This window comes from Salvelinus namaycush, chromosome 23, assembly GCF_016432855.1.
Source record: "Salvelinus namaycush isolate Seneca chromosome 23, SaNama_1.0, whole genome shotgun sequence".
In the NCBI taxonomy this organism is placed as follows: Eukaryota; Metazoa; Chordata; class Actinopteri; order Salmoniformes; family Salmonidae; genus Salvelinus; species Salvelinus namaycush.
Window position 1 is genome coordinate 10,567,227 of NC_052329.1, and position 21,617 is coordinate 10,588,843.

At 41.9% G+C, this 21,617-nt stretch overlaps 1 protein-coding gene across 1 annotated transcript; it reads left to right on the top strand.

Annotated features, from left to right (window-relative positions):
- Positions 1–8,123: 8,123 nt before the first annotated feature.
- LOC120018961 (olfactory receptor 10G4-like) lies at positions 8,124–8,706 on the top strand. Its single transcript, XM_038962170.1, has 3 exons — positions 8,124–8,220; positions 8,344–8,566; positions 8,688–8,706. Exons 1-3 carry the CDS (start codon positions 8,124–8,126, stop codon positions 8,704–8,706), a joined length of 339 nt encoding a protein of 112 aa, XP_038818098.1.
- Positions 8,707–21,617: the final 12,911 nt, after the last annotated feature.

A 21,617-nucleotide genomic window follows, 5' to 3' on the forward strand; every position in this document is an offset into this window, starting at 1 on the left:
ACTGGTCCACAGAAAGAGAGTCTCTGCTGCATCTTAATGATTTAGCTATGTCACTACAAATAGTTTCATCCAATACATTATGTTGTACAGAAGCTTAATGATTGAGTATTGTTTATAAACAATGTATCAAAACAAAAATGTATTTAGCATCTATTTGTATCTAATATATTAATATTTAGCATTGAATTGCTTAGTAAATGTTTAATTTGAAAGTGCATTTTTGGATTCATAAATTAAATATATATACCACTCAAATTCAAATCCCCTCTAAACAAGGACTGATTTAAACCTGGGAAATGAATGTTCAGCTGCACCATCGAGAGCATCCTGACTGGTTGCATCACTGCCTGGTATGGCAACTGCTCGGCCTCCGACCGCAAGGCACTACAGACAGTAATACGAACGGCCCAGTATATCACTGGGGCCAAGCTTCCTGCCATACAGAACCTCTATACCAGACGGTGTCAGAGGAAGGCCCTAAAAATTGTCAAAGACTCCAGCCACCCTGGTCAAAGACTGTTCTCTCTGCTACCGCATGGCAGGCAGTACCGGAGCACCACGTCTAGGTCCAAGAGGCTTCTAAACAGTTCTAAACAGTTCTACCCCCAAGCCATAAGACTCCTGAACTTCTAGTCAAATGGCTACCCAGACTATTTGCAGTGTCCCACCCCTCCCTCTCACCCCCTCTTTACACCACTGCTACTCTCTGTTGTCAACTATGCATAGTCACTTTAATAAGTCTACCTACATGTACATACTACCTCAACTAAACCGTTGCCCCCTGTGGGGTTTTGCTAGGCTTGGCATGCTAAAATAACTATAAACTAGAAGGATTTTGCATTAATTAAAGTTTAAGCTACTGACTCATGTAAACCTGACAATCTGTCTTTGTTCTCAGGAGTAACAGTTCTCATAGCCTAACCATGAGGCCACAGCCTGAAATATGTGTGTGTATGCAATAAAGTACAAGGCCGTAAGATATGAACAATAATGTGTGTGTGTGTGTGGCAAGAAGGGCTCTGTACTGTGTGACCGAAACTAAGCTAATCTTAGGGAGGCACATGAGGGGCTAGAGGGAGGGGGGTGAATCATGAGACTGCTGACTATGGTGTACAATAGACAATAACAGATAAACTATACACACGAAGATCATCTGTGAGGTTCTAAATTATGCACTACAACCCAATACTATATGTGATTGTGATTGAATACTCAATGTGATTGAATATTAGCAACTGTTGGCCTGGGCGCCTGGGTGTCTGTGTGTGTGTGCTGGAAGTAACAGTTAGCCCCAGATAAGTGTGCTGGGAAGCTGTGGTTAGCCTTGAGCGAGAACAGTGGGCTTTGTATACAGGTGCAAATAGCTCAGACAATGTTGCAGAGCTGTCTGACCTCAGTCTCTGGGGTGAGGGAGCGTAATCTACACAGCAACAGCGCCGGGACACCAAAGAGCGCTAAGGGGCTAGGACTAGCTTAAGCGCCAACACCAACGATAGGCTGGGTGAGTCTAAACCACGCCCAGTCTCTACTCTGACAGGCCGGCTCGGAAGCGGGAACTATCTCTGTCATGAGTATATTAAAATATCTTTGTCAGGAACAAGTCAGTTCTCTGTCTTATCCTGCGTGATGACACAGTGAAACCGTATATACGGAAATTGCATTTGCCATTTATTAACTTTTGAATTAAACAATTATCTTAACCAAGTTCAGGTGTGCTATTGTTCCTATCTCAGTTGAACCTTCGCAGCCTTAACACCCCGCACATTGACTCTGTATCGGTACCCTCCTGTATACAGTCTCGCTATTGTTATTTTACTGCTGCTCTTTAATTACTTGATTCTTTTTTCTATTACTCTTATCTTTACTTTTTTGAAACCGCATGGTTGGTTAAGGGCTCGTAAGTAATCATTTCACTGTAAGGTCTTCACCTGTTGTATTCTGCACATGTGACGAATAACATTTGATTTGACCAGGTAGAACAGAAAAGAATCAGGCGCTGGACCTCGTAGGGTCAGATTTGAATAGCCCTGATATATAGCCATTGTTTCTTCAAGGATAGAACTTATAGATGCGTCATGAGATTAGTTCAACTGTCATACCCCAGCACATCCCAAAATATAAGCTTGTTTTACTCCAATATTTGTAAACAATTTCAATGTAAGCAAACACTGTATAGCCTTAAAACATGGTGACAATAAAAAATGTTATATCATGGATGGTCATTCCTTGCATCCATAGTTCTGTCTATGAATTTGAGAGTGGTTGCATTTCTCCTGGCCTAAAAAACCAAACAGAGGCAGGGTGTCCACGTTGATTTTGTTTCTACAAAGGATTATATTTATAAGGTGTCTTGTTATAAGGATACCAGAATACTCTTTATTGTTGCAGCAGTGCCATAATGTGCCGTAATTCCTTTTGTTTTCCCAATCTGGAATACATCACCATCAAATGTCGATCACATTAGCTGCCGAGAAAACTTTCTCTGGTTATTTTCTCCCCAAGCCGAAAAAGCGACGTCTCACAAGGAACTACACTGGACTTTGTGCAAACTGGAAATGGCATATCCTAATTCGGAATTTATTATTGCTGGGGACTTTAATAAAGGAAATATGAGAATATGCTCTCAAAATTCTACCAAATACTTCTCTTGTGCTACACGTGGAGAAAACACACTTGACCGTTGTTACTCTCCCTTCCGGGACGGCTATAAGGCCCTCCCCCACCCTCCCTTTGGCAAATCAGATCACATCACCATCCTGCTCCTACCCATGGATAGATGGCAGGATTCACACCAAATAAACTGTGCAACCCACTGTATTTTACCACAGAAAGGTGACTGGGAACATGGACGGGTACAAACAGACTAGCTTTGACCTCTGACCTCTGGCCAAATCTGGCTGGAGGGTTTATAGGCATACTCAATCTCCCCCTATCCCAGTCTGTTGTCCCCACTTGCTTCAAGATGTCCACCATTGTTCCTATACCAAAAATAGCGAAGGTAAGTGAACTAAACTACTATTGCCTGGTATCATTCACTTCTGACATCACGAAGTGCTTTGAGAGGCTAGTTAAGGATCATATCACCTCCACCTTACCCGACACCCTAGACTCACAACAATTTGCATACAACCCCAACAGATCCACAGACGTCGCAATGGCCAGTGCACTGCACACTGCCCTATCCTACCTGGACAAGAGGAATACCTATGTAAGAATGCTGTCCATAGACTACAGCTCAGCCTTCAAAACCATAGTGCCCAAGGTGGTGAAGGTCGGCTGCAACACCTCCGCCATGCTGACCCTCAACACGGGGGCCCCACAGGGGTGCATGTTGAGCCCCCGCCTGTACTCCCTGTTCATCCATCAATGCGTGTCCACGCATGTCTCCAACTCAATCATCAAGTTTGCTGAAGACACAACAGTGTTACGTAGGCCTGATTACCAACAATGCCGAGACAGCCTACAGGGAGGAGGTGAGGGCCTTGGCAGAGTGGTGACAGGAACATTACCTCTCGCTCAACGTCAACAAAAGTAAAGAGGTGATCGTGGAATACAGGAGACAGCAGAGAGAGAATGCCCCCATCCACATTGATGTGCCGCAGTTTAACCTCTCTGGTACAAGTGGGACGCTAGCGTCCCACCTCGCCAACAGCCAGTGAAATTGCAGGGCGCCAAATTCAAAACAACAGAAATCTCATAATTAAAATTCCTTAAACATACAAGTATTATACACCATTTTAACGATAAACTTCTTGTTAATCCAGCCACAGTGTCTGATTTCAAAAAGGCTTTACGGCGAAAGCACACCTTGTGATTATGTTAGGTCAGCGCCTAGCAACAGAAAACCATACAGCCATTTTCCAAAGAAGGAGAGGTGTCACAAAAGACAGAAATAGCGTTAAAATTATTCACTAACCCTTGATGATCTTCACCGGATGGCACTCCCAGGACTCCATGTTAGACAATAAATGTGTGTTTTGTTCGATAAAGTTCATATTTATGTCCAAATACCTCCTTTTTGTTTGCGCGTTTAGTACAGTAATACAAAATGCACAAGGCGCGGGCACTAAGTCCAGACGAAAAGTTAAAAAACTTTTCATTACAGTTCATAGAAACATGTCAAACGATATATATAATCAATCTTTAGGATGTTTTTATCATAAATCTTCAATAATATTCCAACTGGACAAATCCTTTGTCTTTAGAAATGAAAAGGAACGGAGCTCGCGCTCACGGCCGCGCGCATGACTAAACTCATGGCTTTCAGCCAGACCCCTGATTGAAACAGCTCTTATTATCTCCCCCTTCACAGTAGAAGCCTGAAACAACGTTCTAAAGACTGTTGGCATCTAGTGGAAGCCTTAGGATGTGCAATCTGACTCCATAGACACAGTATATTGGATAGGCAATCACTTGAAAAACTACAAACCTCAGATTTCCCACTTCCTGGTTGGATTTTTCTCAGGTTTTTGCCTAACATATGAGTTCTGTTATACTCACAGACATCATTCAAACAGTTTTAGAAACTTCAAAGTGTGTTCTATCAAAATCTACTAATAATATGCATATCCTAGCCTCTGGGCCTGAGTAGCAGGCAGTTTACTCTGGGCACAGTTTTCATCCGGACGTGAAAATACTGCCCCCTACACCAGTGAGGTTAAACTTCTTCGGCATTCATGTCACTGAGGACCTGAAATGGTCCCTTCAAACAGACAGAATGGAGAAAAAGGCACAACATTGCCTCATCAACCTCAGGAGGCTGAAGAAATTTGGCTTGACCGCTAAGAACATCTCAAACTTCTACAGATGCACCATCGAGAGCATTCTGTGGTCTGTATCAAGGCCTAGTTCTGCAACTGTACAACCCGCAATTGCAGGTGTGGTCAGCCCAAAGCATCATCAGGGGAACACTAACTGCCCTCCTGGACATCTACAGCACCCAGTCTCACAGGAAGGCCAAGAAGATCATCAAGGACCTCAGCCACCCAAGTCACGGCTTGTTCACTCCTCTACCTTCTACACTGAACAAAAATATAAACACAACATGTAAAATGTTGGTCCCATGTTTAATGAGCTGAAATTAAACATCCCAGAAATGTTTCATACGCATTTTTTTGGGTTTATCTCCAATTTTGAGCACAAATTGGTTTACATCCCTGTTAGTGAGCATTTCTCTTTTGCCAAGATAATCCACCCACCTGACAATTGTGGCATATCAAGAAGCTGATTAAACAGCATGATCATTACACAGGTGCACCTTGTCCTGGGGATGATAAAAGTCCACTCTAAAATGTGCAGTTTTGTCACGCAATTCAATGCCACAGATGTCTCAAGTTTTGTGGGAGCGTGCAAATGGCATGCTGACTGCAGGAATGTCCACCAGAGCTGTTGACAGAGAATTTAATGTAAATTTCTCTATAATAAGCCGCCTCCACTGTCGTTTTAGAGAATTTGTCAGTACGTCCAACCGGCCTCACAACCACAGACCATGTGTAACCTCGCAAGCCTAGGACCTCCACATCCAGCTTCTTCACCTGCAGAATCGTCTGAGACCAGCCTCCTGGACAGCTGAAGAAACTGTGGATATGCACAGCCAAAGAATTTCTGCACAAACTGTCAGATACCGTCTCATGAAAGCTCATCTGCATGCTCGTAGTCCTCACCAGCGTCTTGCCCTGACTGCAGTTCGGCATCGTAACCGACTTCAGCATGCTGGAGAAGTGTGCTTTTCATGGATGAATCTCAGTTTCAACTGTACAACTGGCAGATGGCAGACAGCACGTGTGGCGTCATGTGAGTGAGCGGTTTGCTATTGACAACGTTGTGAACGGAGTGCCCCATGTTGGCGGTGGGGTTATGGTATGGGTAGCATAAGCTACAGACAACAAACACAATTGCATTAAATTGACGGCAATTTGAATGCACAGAGATACAGTGACGAGATCTTGAGGCACATTGTCGTGCAATTCATCTGCCGCCATCACTTCATGCTTCAGTTTGATAATGCATGGCGCCATGTCACAAGGATATGCAGACCAGCCACCTGGACAGCTGAAGAAATTGTGGGTATGCACAACCAAAGAATTTCTGCACAAACTCCTCAGTTCCTTCCAATTCCTGGAAGCTGAAAATGTCCCAGTGGCCTCCATACTCACCTGTTGTCACTCATTCGGCATGTTTGGTATGATCTGGACATATGTGCACAACAGCATGTCCCTAGCAACTTCGCACAGCCATTGAAGAGGAGTGGGACAACATTCCAAAGGCTTCAATCAACAGCCTGATCAACTACATGCGATGTTTGGGCAGCATGAGGCAATTGGTGGTCACACCAGATACTGACTGGTTTTCCAATCCACGCCCCATTTTCTTTAAGGTATCTGTGCCGATGCATATCTTTCTTCCCAGTCATGTGAAATCCATAGATTAGGGCCTAATGCATTTATTTCAATTGACGGATTTCCTTATATGAACTGCAACTTAATAAAAACGTTGAAATTGTTACATATTTTTATTCAGTTTAGAGCGCGGAGACAGTACAGGTGCATCAAATCTGGGACCGAGAGACTCAGAGTTCATTGCCTTTCTCTATGGTGATGGATGACAAACGGATTTTACATGCGTGTTACCTCATATTTTTACCCCAGTGAAACAGGAAGCCACGAAAGGCCAAAATACAGTTACTTAAATGAGATTAACAGGAGACGTGTAGAAGGTTAATGCAAATAACATTTTGATAACATTTATTGTTAGATTATGTTTATAATAATTTTAACACCTATATTTTAGATTATTTGTATTACTTATTAAAGAAAATAATGTTCTCTGAGCAATTGTATTATTATTAAAAATATTAAATAAAAATGTGCATTCAGTATAGCTCAGTATTTCTATAATTTATTTTATAGTCTTTTTTGCTATTCTATATCAAGGGTGCCGATCATTTGGGTTGTGACTGAATAAAGCGCACGGGGAGGGATGTCCTCATGGGACAAGGTTCTATCTTGAGATCTGTGCATGCAATTCACCATTGTCATCAATGCAAGTTTTATGAGAGAGATTGGGTTGTCTCATTAGGGATTTGGCGCTCTATGAATACAGTTCACTCATGAAAGGACGTAGGGCCCAATTCAAGCAATTACAGATAAAGGACAACTCAAAATATGTCCGTCTTTATGTGTCTTAGGGACCTTTGAGCCAATCAGCATGTACGCATGTTCAAGTGTGCAATTTTTACACATGTTGTTGATACCAATCAGTATGTAGTTGTCTAATGAGAATCATGACGTGGGATTCCTCAAGTGGCCGAGAGAAGGTGGTTCAGAAAGGGGATAAATTCAGAGACATCCAATGCCAGTCTGGTCAGATTGTCATCTACCAGCTGTGTGTGAAACTTGGCGCACAAGACTGGCCTGGTAAGTATTGAACTTAACAATCCATTAACAAAACTTGACCTTGTAACCAACAGTATGTTTTCTAGATGATTCTCATTATATATTTTCTGTTACAATCAATGCACCAGTTTGACAATTCAGACTGTTTTTATGCAGTTATTTTCACAGATATTCCATCATGTAGCAGTAAATACAAACTGAACCGTATCAGTGACCACAGAGTTATACTGTCCTGATAGTGGTACATGGCTGCTATATTCAAGCAAGTGTTGGGAGTTGGTGATGTTGGCCTACATTGTAGAAATGTCTGGCACACTCTCAATTAGAGATTCTGCATATCACTGTAGATCAATTTACAATCTTTTGCTGCTTATTTTTTGTAAATTATTTTACAGGAACATGGAGCCAAACAACAGAACAACATATTTGGTAACAGAATTCCTCATCACAGGATTGGATGAAGTACAACACCCAAAGCTGGTGGGAGCAGCCATTTTGTTCGTCCTCTTTCTCATTCTGATCGGAAGCATCACCAACATTTGTGTCATAGCATTCAACAAGCCTCTGCATACCCCCATGTACTTTTTTATTTGCTCACTAGCAATGGTAGACATAGTCTACACCAGCGGCATTAGTGTTACAATGCTTAACGTTCTCCTTGGTGAGGAGAGAAGAATCCCCTATGCACCTTGCATGATACAGTGCTTCTTATATCATTTAGGAAGCGCTATGGAACCCTTTGCTATTGCTCTGATGGCTTATGATCGCCTTATTGCAATTTCATATCCTCTTCGATATCAGACTATCTTAACTAATACAAATGTATGTTTACTTATAATAGCCACTTGGGCAGTAGGCTGCATGTTAGCCAGTTTGTTGACTGGCTTGGTGAACAATCTGCCCTTTTGTGGCTCAAATAAACTCCCATACAGCTTTTGTGAATATGCAGCCTTAGTAAGAGCAGCATGTGTGAATCTTTCACATTATTTCAATGCAATTTCTGCTTTGGCGGCTACTGTATTATGGGGTAATTTAGCCTTGATAATCTTCTCATACATGAAGATAGTTTATGCAGTGATGCAAATATCTTCATCCAAAGACAGGAGGAAAACATTTAACACCTGTGTCTCTCACATGATAGTGGTGGCTTGCTTCTTTATCCCCAAGGTGTTGTTAATATTGGTCACCAGGGTTGGTTTGGTTCTCACGCTCTCTCACAGAAATGGCCTAGTCATTGGCTGTACTCTGGGCCCCTCTCTTGTGAACCCACTTGTGTATTGTCTCAAAACCAAGGAGATTCGAGGGCGCCTGAAATATATTTTCAAGAGATCTGAAATTACTCCAAAAATGTAACGGTTAGGGTTACCAAAGCCATTTCTTGTTTCTTGCTTGTTCCAAGCAAAAGTGGTCAATAATGTTCATCATCAATGTAATCATGTTGAATCAATGTTGAGATTTGATTGAATTTGTTAAAAGTCATCAGTGGTTTTTATCTCAATTTAACCAGTCAGGTTTCAACTGTGAATCAACAATAGAGTGTCAAGGTTTGGTTGATTTAGATCACAGGTGTCAAACTCATTCCATGGAAGGCAATGTGTCTGCAGGTTTTCACTCCTGCCTTTTACTGATCACTGAAGGTCACTGGTTAGTTAGGAACTCCCCTCACCTGATACTCTAGGTCTTAATTGGTCACTGGTTAGTTAGGAACTCCCCTCACCTGATACTCTAGGTCTTAATTGGTCACTGGTTAGTTAGGAACTTCCCTCACCTGATACTATAGGTCTTAATTGGTCACTGGTTAGTTAGGAACTCCCCTCACCTGATACTCTAGGTCTTAATTGGTCACTGGTTAGTTAGGAACTCCCCTCACCTGATACTATAGGTCTTAATTACACACAAATTGTAAAGAAATATCAAAAATCAGTAGACGCTGAGGCCTCCAAGGAATGAGTTTGACACGCCTGATTTAGATTAGTTTGATGTCTGTTGACAACTCAATTAAATGTCAGTCAAAATTGATTTGATTTTACATTTTAGCCCATTCGAAACCATATTTAATGTTGTCTACTATTAAATGCAATTTTTTCAATGTCAAGTGTTAGCGTAAAGCATATGTAGTAATGGACCACTATTAGATTATTGCAGTATTATCTTAAAAAAATGATCTGATCTAGACGCTTGACTACATTATTGTTGCAGTTCTTAAGATTGTTAGCACCAAAGGCCGCCTCAAAACCCTTTCTATCTGATGTGGCCAGCTGATCATCATTGCCCTCTATATTCTACCTAGAATTTGTATTTCTCTGTCCAGTAATATTGTCATTAGATGCAGCACTGATTTACATATTGTTATTATCATGTTGTATAGTCTGCTCCCTCCTATGATCAATCTACTGATATACTGTTTTAAGACAAAAGATATAAAACAGAGCTTGATGAAAAGATTCAAAAGATGAACTGGTCCACAGAAAGAGAGTCTCTGCTGTATCTTAATGATTTAGCTATGTAACCACAAATAGTTTCATCAAACACATTATGTTGCACAGAAGCTTAATGATTGAGTATTGTTTATAAACAATGTATCAAAACAAAAATGTATTTAGCATCTATTTTTATCTCATGTATTGTTATTTAGCATTGAATCGCTTAGTAAATGTTTATTGAAAGTGCATTTTCAGACTCATAAATTAATTATATATACCCCTCTAATTCAAATCTGGACCTTGGAGTAAGTTCCATTGTTTATTTTTATTCTTCCCCTCTAAACAAGAACTGATTTAAACCTGGGAAATGAATGATCTGCTGCACCATCGAGAGCATCCTGACTGGTTGCATCACTGCCTGGTATGGCAACTGCTCGGCCTCCAACCGCAAGGCACTACAGACAGTAATACGAACGGCCCAGTACATCACTGGGGCCAAGCGTCCTGCCATACAGGACCTCTATACCAGGCGGTGTCAGAGGAAGGCCCTAAAAATTGTCAAAGACTCCAGCCACCCTGGTCAAAGACTGTTTTCTCTGCTACCGCATGGCAGGCAGTACCGAAGCGCCAAATCTAGGTGCAAGAGGCTTCTAAACAGATTCTACCCCCAAGCCATAAGACTCCTGAACATCTAGTCAAATGGCTACCCAGACTATTTGCAGTGTCCCCCCTCCCTCTCACCCCCTCTTTACACAACTGCTACTCATTTATGTCATCTATGCGTAGTCACTTTAATAAGTCTACCTACATGTACATACTACCTCAACTAAACCGTTGCCCCCGCACATTGACTCTGTATCGGTACCCTCCTGTATACAGTCTCGCTATTGTTATTTTACTGCTGCTCTTTAATTACTTGATTCTTTTTTCTATTACTCTTATCTTTACTTTTTTGAAACCGCATGGTTGGTTAAGGGCTCGTAAGTAATCATTTCACTGTAAGGTCTTCACCTGTTGTATTCTGCACATGTGACGAATAACATTTGATTTGACCAGGTAGAACAGAAAAGAATCAGGCGCTGGACCTCGTAGGGTCAGATTTGAATAGCCCTGATATATAGCCATTGTTTCTTCAAGGATAGAACTTATAGATGCGTCATGAGATTAGTTCAACTGTCATACCCCAGCACATCCCAAAATATAAACTTGTTTTACTCCAATATTTGTAAACAATTTAAATGTAAGCAAACACTGTATAGCCTTAAAACATGGTGACAATAAAAAATGTTATATCATGGATGGTCATTCCTTGCATCCATAGTTCTGTCTATGAATTTGAGAGTGGTTGCATTTCTCCTGGCCTAAAAAACCAAACAGAGGCAGGGTGTCCACGTTGATTTTGTTTCTACAAAGGATTATATTTATAAGGTGTCTTGTTATAAGGATACCAGAATACTCTTTATTGTTGCAGCAGTGCCATAATGTGCCGTAATTCCTTTTGTTTTCCCAATCTGGAATACATCACCATCAAATGTCGATCACATTAGCTGCCGAGAAAACTTTCTCTGGTTATTTTCTCCCCAAGCCGAAAAAGCGACGTCTCACAAGGAACTACACTGGACTTTGTGCAAACTGGAAATGGCATATCCTAATTCGGAATGTATTATTGCTGGGGACTTTAATAAAGGAAATATGAGAATATGCTCTCAAAATTCTACCAAATACATCTCTTGTGCTACACGTGGAGAAAACACACTTGACCGTTGTTACTCTCCCTTCCGGGACGGCTATAAGGCCCTCCCCCACCCTCCCTTTGGCAAATCAGATCACATCACCATCCTGCTCCTACCCATGGATAGATGGCAGGATTCACACCAAATAAACTGTGCAACCCACTGTATTTTACCACAGAAAGGTGACTGGGAACATGGACGGGTACAAACAGACTAGCTTTGACCTCTGACCTCTGGCCAAATCTGGCTGGAGGGTTTATAGGCATACTCAATCTCCCCCTATCCCAGTCTGTTGTCCCCACTTGCTTCAAGATGTCCACCATTGTTCCTATACCAAAAATAGCGAAGGTAAGTGAACTAAACTACTATTGCCTGGTATCATTCACTTCTGACATCACGAAGTGCTTTGAGAGGCTAGTTAAGGATCATATCACCTCCACCTTACCCGACACCCTAGACTCACAACAATTTGCATACAACCCCAACAGATCCACAGACGTCGCAATGGCCAGTGCACTGCACACTGCCCTATCCTACCTGGACAAGAGGAATACCTATGTAAGAATGCTGTCCATAGACTACAGCTAAGCATTCAAAACCATAGTGCCCAAGGTGGTGAAGGTCGGCTGCAACACCTCCGCCATGCTGACCCTCAACACGGGGGCCCCACAGGGGTGCATGTTGAGCCCCCGCCTGTACTCCCTGTTCATCCATCAATGCGTGTCCACGCATGTCTCCAACTCAATCATCAAGTTTGCTGAAGACACAACAGTGTTACGTAGGCCTGATTACCAACAATGCCGAGACAGCCTACAGGGAGGAGGTGAGGGCCTTGGCAGAGTCGTGACAGGAACATTACCTCTCGCTCATATTCAACAAAAGTAAAGAGGTGATCGTGGAATACAGGAGACAGCAGAGAGAGAATGCCCCCATCCACATTGATGTGCCGCAGTTTAACCTCTCTGGTACAAGTGGGACGCTAGCGCCAACAGCCAGTGAAATTGCAGGGCGCCAAATTAAAAACAACAGAAATCTCATAATTAAAATTCCTTAAACATACAAGTATTATACAGCATTTTAACGATAAACTTCTTGTTAATCCAGCCACAGTGTCTGATTTCAAAAAGGCTTTACGGCGAAAGCACACCTTGTGATTATGTTAGGTCAGCGCCTAGCAACAGAAAACCATACAGCCATTTTCCAAAGAAGGAGAGGTGTCACAAAAGACAGAAATAGCGTTAAAATTATTCACTAACCCTTGATGATCTTCACCGGATGGCACTCCCAGGACTCCATGTTAGACAATAAATGTGTGTTTTGTTCGATAAAGTTCATATTTATGTCCAAATACCTCCTTTTTGTTTGCGCGTTTAGTACAGTAATACAAAATGCACAAGGCGCGGGCACTAAGTCCAGACGAAAAGTTAAAAAACTTTTCATTACAGTTCATAGAAACATGTCAAACGATATATATAATCAATCTTTAGGATGTTTTTATCATAAATCTTCAATAATATTCCAACTGGACAAATCCTTTGTCTTTAGAAATGAAAAGGAACGGAGCTCGCGCTCACGGCCGCGCGCATGACTAAACTCATGGCTTTCAGCCAGACCCCTGATTGAAACAGCTCTTATTATCTCCCCCTTCACAGTAGAAGCCTGAAACAACGTTCTAAAGACTGTTGGCATCTAGTGGAAGCCTTAGGATGTGCAATCTGACTCCATAGACACAGTATATTGGATAGGCAATCACTTGAAAAACTACAAACCTCAGATTTCCCACTTCCTGGTTGGATTTTTCTCAGGTTTTTGCCTAACATATGAGTTCTGTTATACTCACAGACATCATTCAAACAGTTTTAGAAACTTCAAAGTGTGTTCTATCAAAATCTACTAATAATATGCATATCCTAGCCTCTGGGCCTGAGTAGCAGGCAGTTTACTCTGGGCACAGTTTTCATCCGGACGTGAAAATACTGCCCCCTACACCAGTGAGGTTAAACTTCTTCGGCATTCATGTCACTGAGGACCTGAAATGGTCCCTTCAAACAGACAGAATGGAGAAAAAGGCACAACATTGCCTCATCAACCTCAGGAGGCTGAAGAAATTTGGCTTGACCGCTAAGAACATCTCAAACTTCTACAGATGCACCATCGAGAGCATTCTGTGGTCTGTATCAAGGCCTAGTTCTGCAACTGTACAACCCGCAATCGCAGGTGTGGTCAGCCCAAAGCATCATCAGGGGAACACTAACTGCCCTCCTGGACATCTACAGCACCCAGTCTCACAGGAAGGCCAAGAAGATCACCAAGGACCTCAGCCACCCAAGTCACGGCTTGTTCACTCCTCTACCTTCTACACTGAACAAAAATATAAACACAACATGTAAAATGTTGGTCCCATGTTTAATGAGCTGAAATTAAACATCCCAGAAATGTTTCATACGCAATTTTTTGGGTTTATCTCCAATTTTGAGCACAAATTGGTTTACATCCCTGTTAGTGAGCATTTCTCTTTTGCCAAGATAATCCACCCACCTGACAATTGTGGCATATCAAGAAGCTGATTAAACAGCATGATCATTACACAGGTGCACCTTGTCCTGGGGATGATAAAAGTCCACTCTAAAATGTGCAGTTTTGTCACGCAATTCAATGCCACAGATGTCTCAAGTTTTGTGGGAGCGTGCAAATGGCATGCTGACTGCAGGAATGTCCACCAGAGCTGTTGACAGAGCATTTAATGTCAATTTCTCTATAATAAGCCGCCTCCACTGTCGTTTTAGAGAATTTGTCAGTACGTCCAACCGGCCTCACAACCACAGACCATGTGTAACCTCGCAAGCCTAGGACCTCCACATCCAGCTTCTTCACCTGCAGAATCGTCTGAGACCAGCCTCCTGGACAGCTGAAGAAACTGTGGATATGCACAGCCAAAGAATTTCTGCACAAACTGTCAGATACCGTCTCATGAAAGCTCATCTGCATGCTCGTAGTCCTCACCAGCGTCTTGCCCTGACTGCAGTTCGGCATCGTAACCGACTTCAGCATGCTGGAGAAGTGTGCTTTTCATGGATGAATCTCAGTTTCAACTGTACAACTGGCAGATGGCAGACAGCACGTGTGGCGTCATGTGAGTGAGCGGTTTGCTATTGACAACGTTGTGAACGGAGTGCCCCATGTTGGCGGTGGGGTTATGGTATGGGTAGCATAAGCTACAGACAACAAACACAATTGCATTAAATTGACGGCAATTTGAATGCACAGAGATACAGTGACGAGATCTTGAGGCACATTGTCGTGCAATTCATCTGCCGCCATCACTTCATGCTTCAGTTTGATAATGCATGGCGCCATGTCACAAGGATATGCAGACCAGCCACCTGGACAGCTGAAGAAATTGTGGGTATGCACAACCAAAGAATTTCTGCACAAACTCCTCAGTTCCTTCCAATTCCTGGAAGCTGAAAATGTCCCAGTGGCCTCCATACTCACCTGTTGTCACTCATTCGGCATGTTTGGTATGATCTGGACATATGTGCACAACAGCATGTCCCTAGCAACTTCGCACAGCCATTGAAGAGGAGTGGGACAACATTCCAAAGGCTTCAATCAACAGCCTGATCAACTACATGCGATGTTTGGGCAGCATGAGGCAATTGGTGGTCACACCAGATACTGACTGGTTTTCCAATCCACGCCCCATTTTCTTTAAGGTATCTGTGCCGATGCATATCTTTCTTCCCAGTCATGTGAAATCCATAGATTAGGGCCTAATGCATTTATTTCAATTGACGGATTTCCTTATATGAACTGCAACTTAATAAAAACGTTGAAATTGTTACATATTTTTATTCAGTTTAGAGCGCGGAGACAGTACAGGTGCATCAAATCTGGGACCGAGAGACTCAGAGTTCATTGCCTTTCTCTATGGTGATGGATGACAAACGGATTTTACATGCGTGTTACCTCATATTTTTACCCCAGTGAAACAGGAAGCCACGAAAGGCCAAAATACAGTTACTTAAATGAGATTAACAGGAGACGTGTAGAAGGTTAATGCAAATAACATTTTGATAACATTTATTGTTAGATTATGTTTATAATAATTTTAACACCTATATTTTAGATTATTTGTATTACTTATTAAAGAAAATAATGTTCTCTGAGCAATTGTATTATTATTAAAAATATTAAATAAAAATGTGCATTCAGTATAGCTCAGTATTTCTATAATTTATTTTATAGTCTTTTTTGCTATTCTATATCAAGGGTGCCGATCATTTGGGTTGTGACTGAATAAAGCGCACGGGGAGGGATGTCCTCATGGGACAAGGTTCTATCTTGAGATCTGTGCATGCAATTCACCATTGTCATCAATGCAAGTTTTATGAGAGAGATTGGGTTGTCTCATTAGGGATTTGGCGCTCTATGAATACAGTTCACTCATGAAAGGACGTAGGGCCCAATTCAAGCAATTACAGATAAAGGACAACTCAAAATATGTCCGTCTTTATGTGTCTTAGGGACCTTTGAGCCAATCAGCATGTACGCATGTTCAAGTGTGCAATTTTTACACATGTTGTTGATACCAATCAGTATGTAGTTGTCTAATGAGAATCATGACGTGGGATTCCTCAAGTGGCCGAGAGAAGGTGGTTCAGAAAGGGGATAAATTCAGAGACATCCAATGCCAGTCTGGTCAGATTGTCATCTACCAGCTGTGTGTGAAACTTGGCGCACAAGACTGGCCTGGTAAGTATTGAACTTAACAATCCATTAACAAAACTTGACCTTGTAACCAACAGTATGTTTTCTAGATGATTCTCATTATATATTTTCTGTTACAATCAATGCACCAGTTTGACAATTCAGACTGTTTTTATGCAGTTATTTTCACAGATATTCCATCATGTAGCAGTAAATACAAACTGAACCGTATCAGTGACCACAGAGTTATACTGTCCTGATAGTGGTACATGGCTGCTATATTCAAGCAAGTGTTGGGAGTTGGTGATGTTGGCCTACATTGTAGAAATGTCTGGCACACTCTCAATTAGAGATTCTGCATATCACTGTAGATCAATTTACAATCTTTTGCTGCTTATTTTTTGTAAATTATTTTACAGGAACATGGAGCCAAACAACAGAACAACATATTTGGTAACAGAATTCCTCATCACAGGATTGGATGAAGTACAACACCCAAAGCTGGTGGGAGCAGCCATTTTGTTCGTCCTCTTTCTCATTCTGATCGGAAGCATCACCAACATTTGTGTCATAGCATTCAACAAGCCTCTGCATACCCCCATGTACTTTTTTATTTGCTCGCTGGCAGTGGTAGACATAGTATACACCAGCGGCATTAGTGTTACAATGCTTAACGTTCTCCTTGGTGAGGAGAGAAGAGTCCCCTATGCACCCTGCATGATACAGTGCTTCCTATTTCATTTAGGAAGCACTATGGAACCCCTTGCTATTGCTCTGATGGCTTATGATCGCCTTATTGCAATTTCATATCCTCTTCGATATCAGACTATCTTAACTAATACAAATGTATGTTTACTTATAATAGCGACTTGGGCACTAGGCTGCATATTTGCCAGTTTGTGGACTGGCTTGGTGAACAATCTGCCCTTTTGTGGCTCAAATAAACTCCCATACAGCTTTTGTGAATATGCAGCCTTAGTAAGAGCAGCATGTGTCAATCCTACATTTTATTTTAGTTTAGCTTCTACTGTGGGGACTGCCATACTATGGGTTAATTTAGCCTTGATATTCTTATCATACATGAAGATAGTTTATGAGGTGATGCAAATATCTTCATCCAAAGACAGGAGGAAAACGTTTAACACCTGTGTCTCTCACATGATAGTGGTGGCTTGCTTCTTTATCCCCAAGGTGTTGTTAATATTGGTCACCAGGGTTGGTTTGGTTCTCACGCTCTCTCACAGAAATGGCCTAATCATTGGCTCTACTCTGGGCCCCTCTCTTGTGAACCCACTTGTGTATTGTCTCAAAACCAAGGAGATTCGAGGGCGGCTGAAATATATTTTCAAGAGGTCTGAAATTACTCCAAAAATGTAACGGTTAGGGTTACCAAAGCCATTTCTTGTTTCTTGCTTGTTCCAAGGAAAAGTGGTTGATATTGTTCCCATGTTATTTCATCATCATTGTAATCATGTTGAATCAATGTTGAGATTTGATTGAATTTGTTAAAAGTCGTCAGTGGTTTTTATCTCAATTTAACCAGTCAGTTTCAACTGTGAATCAACAATAGAGTGTCAAGGTTTGGTTGATTTAGATCACAGGTGTCAAACTCATTCCATGGAAGGCAATGTGTCTGCAGGTTTTCACTCCTGCCTTTTACTGATCACTGAAGGTCACAGGTTAGTTAGGAACTCCCCTCACCTGATACTCTAGGTCTTAATTGGTCACTGGTTAGTTAGGAACTCCCCTCACCTGATACTCTAGGTCTTAATTGGTCACTGGTTAGTTAGGAACTCCCCTCACCTGATACTCTAGGTCTTAATTGGTCACTGGTTAGTTAGGAACTCCCCTCACCTGATACTCTAGGTCTTAATTGGTCACTGGTTAGTTAGGAACTCCCCTCACCTGATACTCTAGGTCTTAATTGGTCACTTAGGAACTCCCCTCACCTGATACTATAGGTCTTAATTACACACAAATTGTAAGGAAATAACAAAAATCAGTAGACACTGAGGCCTCCAAGGAATGAGTTTGACACGCCTGATTTAGATTAGTTTGATGTCTGTTGACAACTCAATTAAATGTCAGTCAAAATTGATTTGATTTTACATTTTAGCCCATGCGAACCGTATTAAATCTTGTCTACTGTTAAATGGAACTTTATTGAAACGTCACGTGTTAGCGTAAAGCATATGTATTAATGGACCACTATTAGATTATTGCAGTATTATCTTAAAAATATGATCTGATCTAGACCCTTGACTACATTATTGTTGCAGTTCTTAAGATTGTTAGCACCAAAGGCCGCCTCAAAACCCTTTCTATCTACAGTGGCCAGCTGATCATCATTGCCCTCTATATTCTACCTAGAATTTGTATTTCTCTGTCCAGTAATATTGTCATTAGATGCAGCACTGATTTACATATTGTTATTATCATGTTGTATAGCCTGCTCCCTCCTATGATCAATCTACTGATATACTGTTTTAAGACAAAAGATATAAAACAGAGCTTGATGAAAAGATTCAAAAGATGAACTGGTCCACAGAAAGAGAGTCTCTGCTGTATCTTAATGATTTAGCTATGTCACTACAAATAGTTTCATCCAATACATTATGTTGCACAGAAGCTTAATGATTGAGTATTGTTTATAAACAATGTATCAAAACAAAAATGTATTTAGCATCTATTTTTATCTCATGTATTGTTATTTAGCATTGAATCGCTTAGTAAATGTTTATTGAAAGTGCATTTTCAGACTCATAAATTAATTATATATACCCCTCTAATTCAAATCTGGACCTTGGAGTAAGTTCCATTGTTTATTTTTATTCTTCCCCTCTAAACAAGGACTGATTTAAACCTGGGATATTAATTATCAGCTGCACCATCGAGAGCATCCTGACTGGTTGCATCACTGCCTGGTATGGCAACTGCTCGGCCTCCAACCGCAAGGCACTACAAACAGTAATACGAACGGCCCAGTACATCACTGGGGCCAAGCGTCCTGCCATACAGGACCTCTATACCAGGCGGTGTCAGAGGAAGGCCCTAAAAATTGTCAAAGACTCCAGCCACCCTGGTCAAAGACTGTTCTCTCTGCTACCGCATGGCAGGCAGTACCGAAGCGCCAAATCTAGGTGCAAGAGGCTTCTTAACAGATTCTACCCCCAAGCCATAAGACTCCTGAACATCTAGTCAAATGGCTACCCAGACTATTTGCAGTGTCCCCCCTCCCTCTCACCCCCTCTTTACACAACTGCTACTCATTTATGTCATCTATGCGTAGTCACTTTAATAAGTCTACCTACATGTACATACTACCTCAACTAAACCGTTGCCCCCGCACATTGACTCTGTATCGGTACCCTCCTGTATACAGTCTCGCTATTGTTATTTTATTGCTGCTCTTTAATTACTTGATTCTTTTTTCTATTACTCTTATCTTTACTTTTTTGAAACCGCATGGTTGGTTAAGGGCTCGTAAGTAATCATTTCACTGTAAGGTCTTCACCTGTTGTATTCTGCACATGTGACGAATAACATTTGATTTGACCAGGTAGAACAGAAAAGAATCAGGCGCTGGACCTCGTAGGGTCAGATTTGAATAGCCCTGATATATAGCCATTGTTTCTTCAAGGATAGAACTTATAGATGCGTCATGAGATTAGTTCAACTGTCATACCCCAGCACATCCCAAAATATAAGCTTGTTTTACTCCAATATTTGTAAACAATTTCAATGTAAGCAAACACTGTATAGCCTTAAAACATGGTGACAATAAAAAAAATGTTATATCATGGATGGTCATTCCTTGCATCCATAGTTCTGTCTATGAATTTGAGAGTGGTTGCATTTCTCCTGGCCTAAAAAACCAAACAGAGGCAGGGTGTCCACGTTGATTTTGTTTCTACAAAGGATTCTATTTATAAGGTGTCTTGTTATAAGGTTACCAGAATACTCTTTATTGTTGCAGCAGTGCCATAATGTGCCGTAATTCCTTTTGTTTTCCCAATCTGGAATACATCACCATCAAATGTCGATCACATTAGCTGCCGAGAAAACTTTGTTTGGTTATTTTCTCCCCAAGCCAAAAAAGCGACGTCTCACAAGGAACTACACTGGACTTTGTGCAAACTGGAAATGGCATTTCCTAATTCGGAATGTATTATTGCTGGGGACTTTAATAAAGGAAATATGAGAATATGCTCTCAAAATTCTACCAAATACATCTCTTGTGCTACACGTGGAGAAAACACACTTGACCGTTGTTACTCTCCCTTCCGGGACGGATATAAGGCCCTCCCCCACCCTCCCTTTGGCAAATCAGATCACATCACCATCCTGCTCCTACCCATGGATAGATGGCAGGATTCACACCAAATAAAATGTGCAAACCACTGTATTTTACCACAGAAAGGTGACTGGGAACATGGACGGGTACAAACAGACTAGCTTTGAGCTCTGTAAGGCCGTCAAAGAGAAAAACGACAAAGTGGAGTTTCAAATCAAAGGCTCAGACATGGCCTCCCGGGTGGCGCAGTGGTCTAGGGCACTGCATCGGAGCGCTAGTTGCGCCACCAGAGTCTCTGGGTTCGCGCCCAGGCTCTGTCGCAGCCGGCCGCGAACGGGAGGTCCGTGGGGCGACGCACAATTGGCCTAGCGTCGTCCGGGTTAGGGAGGGTTTAGCCGGTAGGGACTTTGCAACTTTGCAACTTTGCTTACGATCTCCATGAGTAAGTCTAGCTTGAGGGATTATGGACATATTCAATCTCCCCCTATCCCAGTCTGTTGTCCCCACTTGCTTCAAGATGTCCACCATTGTTCCTGTACCAAAGATAGCGAAGGTAAGTAACTAATCTACTATCGCCTGGTAGCATTCACTGCTGACATCACAAAGTGCTTTAAGAGGCTAGTTAAGGATCATATCACCTCCACCTTACCCGACCCCCAAGACACACAACAATTTGCAAACCGCCCCAACAGATCCTCAGACATCACAATGTCTATTGCACTACACACTGCCCTATCCCACCTGGACAAGAGAAATACCTATGTAAGAATGCTGTTCATAGACTACAGCTAAGCATTCAAAACCATACTGCCACAGGTGGTGAAGGTAGGCAGCTACACCTCTGCCATGCTGACCCTCAACACGGGGGACCCACAGGGGTGCGTTTTGAGCCCCTCCTGTACTACCTGTTTACCCATGAATGCAACTCCACGCATGTCTCCAACTCAATCATCAAGTTAACTAAAGACACAACAGTGGTAGGCCTGATTATCAACAATGCCGAGACAGCCTACAGGGAGGAGGTGAGGGCCCTGGCGGAGTGGTGACAGGAACATTACCTCTC

Bases quoted from the DNA above. Each gene is read 5' to 3' on its own strand.
- LOC120018961 (XM_038962170.1), top strand. From the start codon at position 8,124: ATGGAACCCTTTGCTATTGCTCTGATGGCTTATGATCGCCTTATTGCA. The intron at 8,221-8,343 runs GTTTACTTATAA...GTGAATATGCAG, and splicing joins CTTAACTAATACAAATGTAT to CCTTAGTAAGAGCAGCATGT.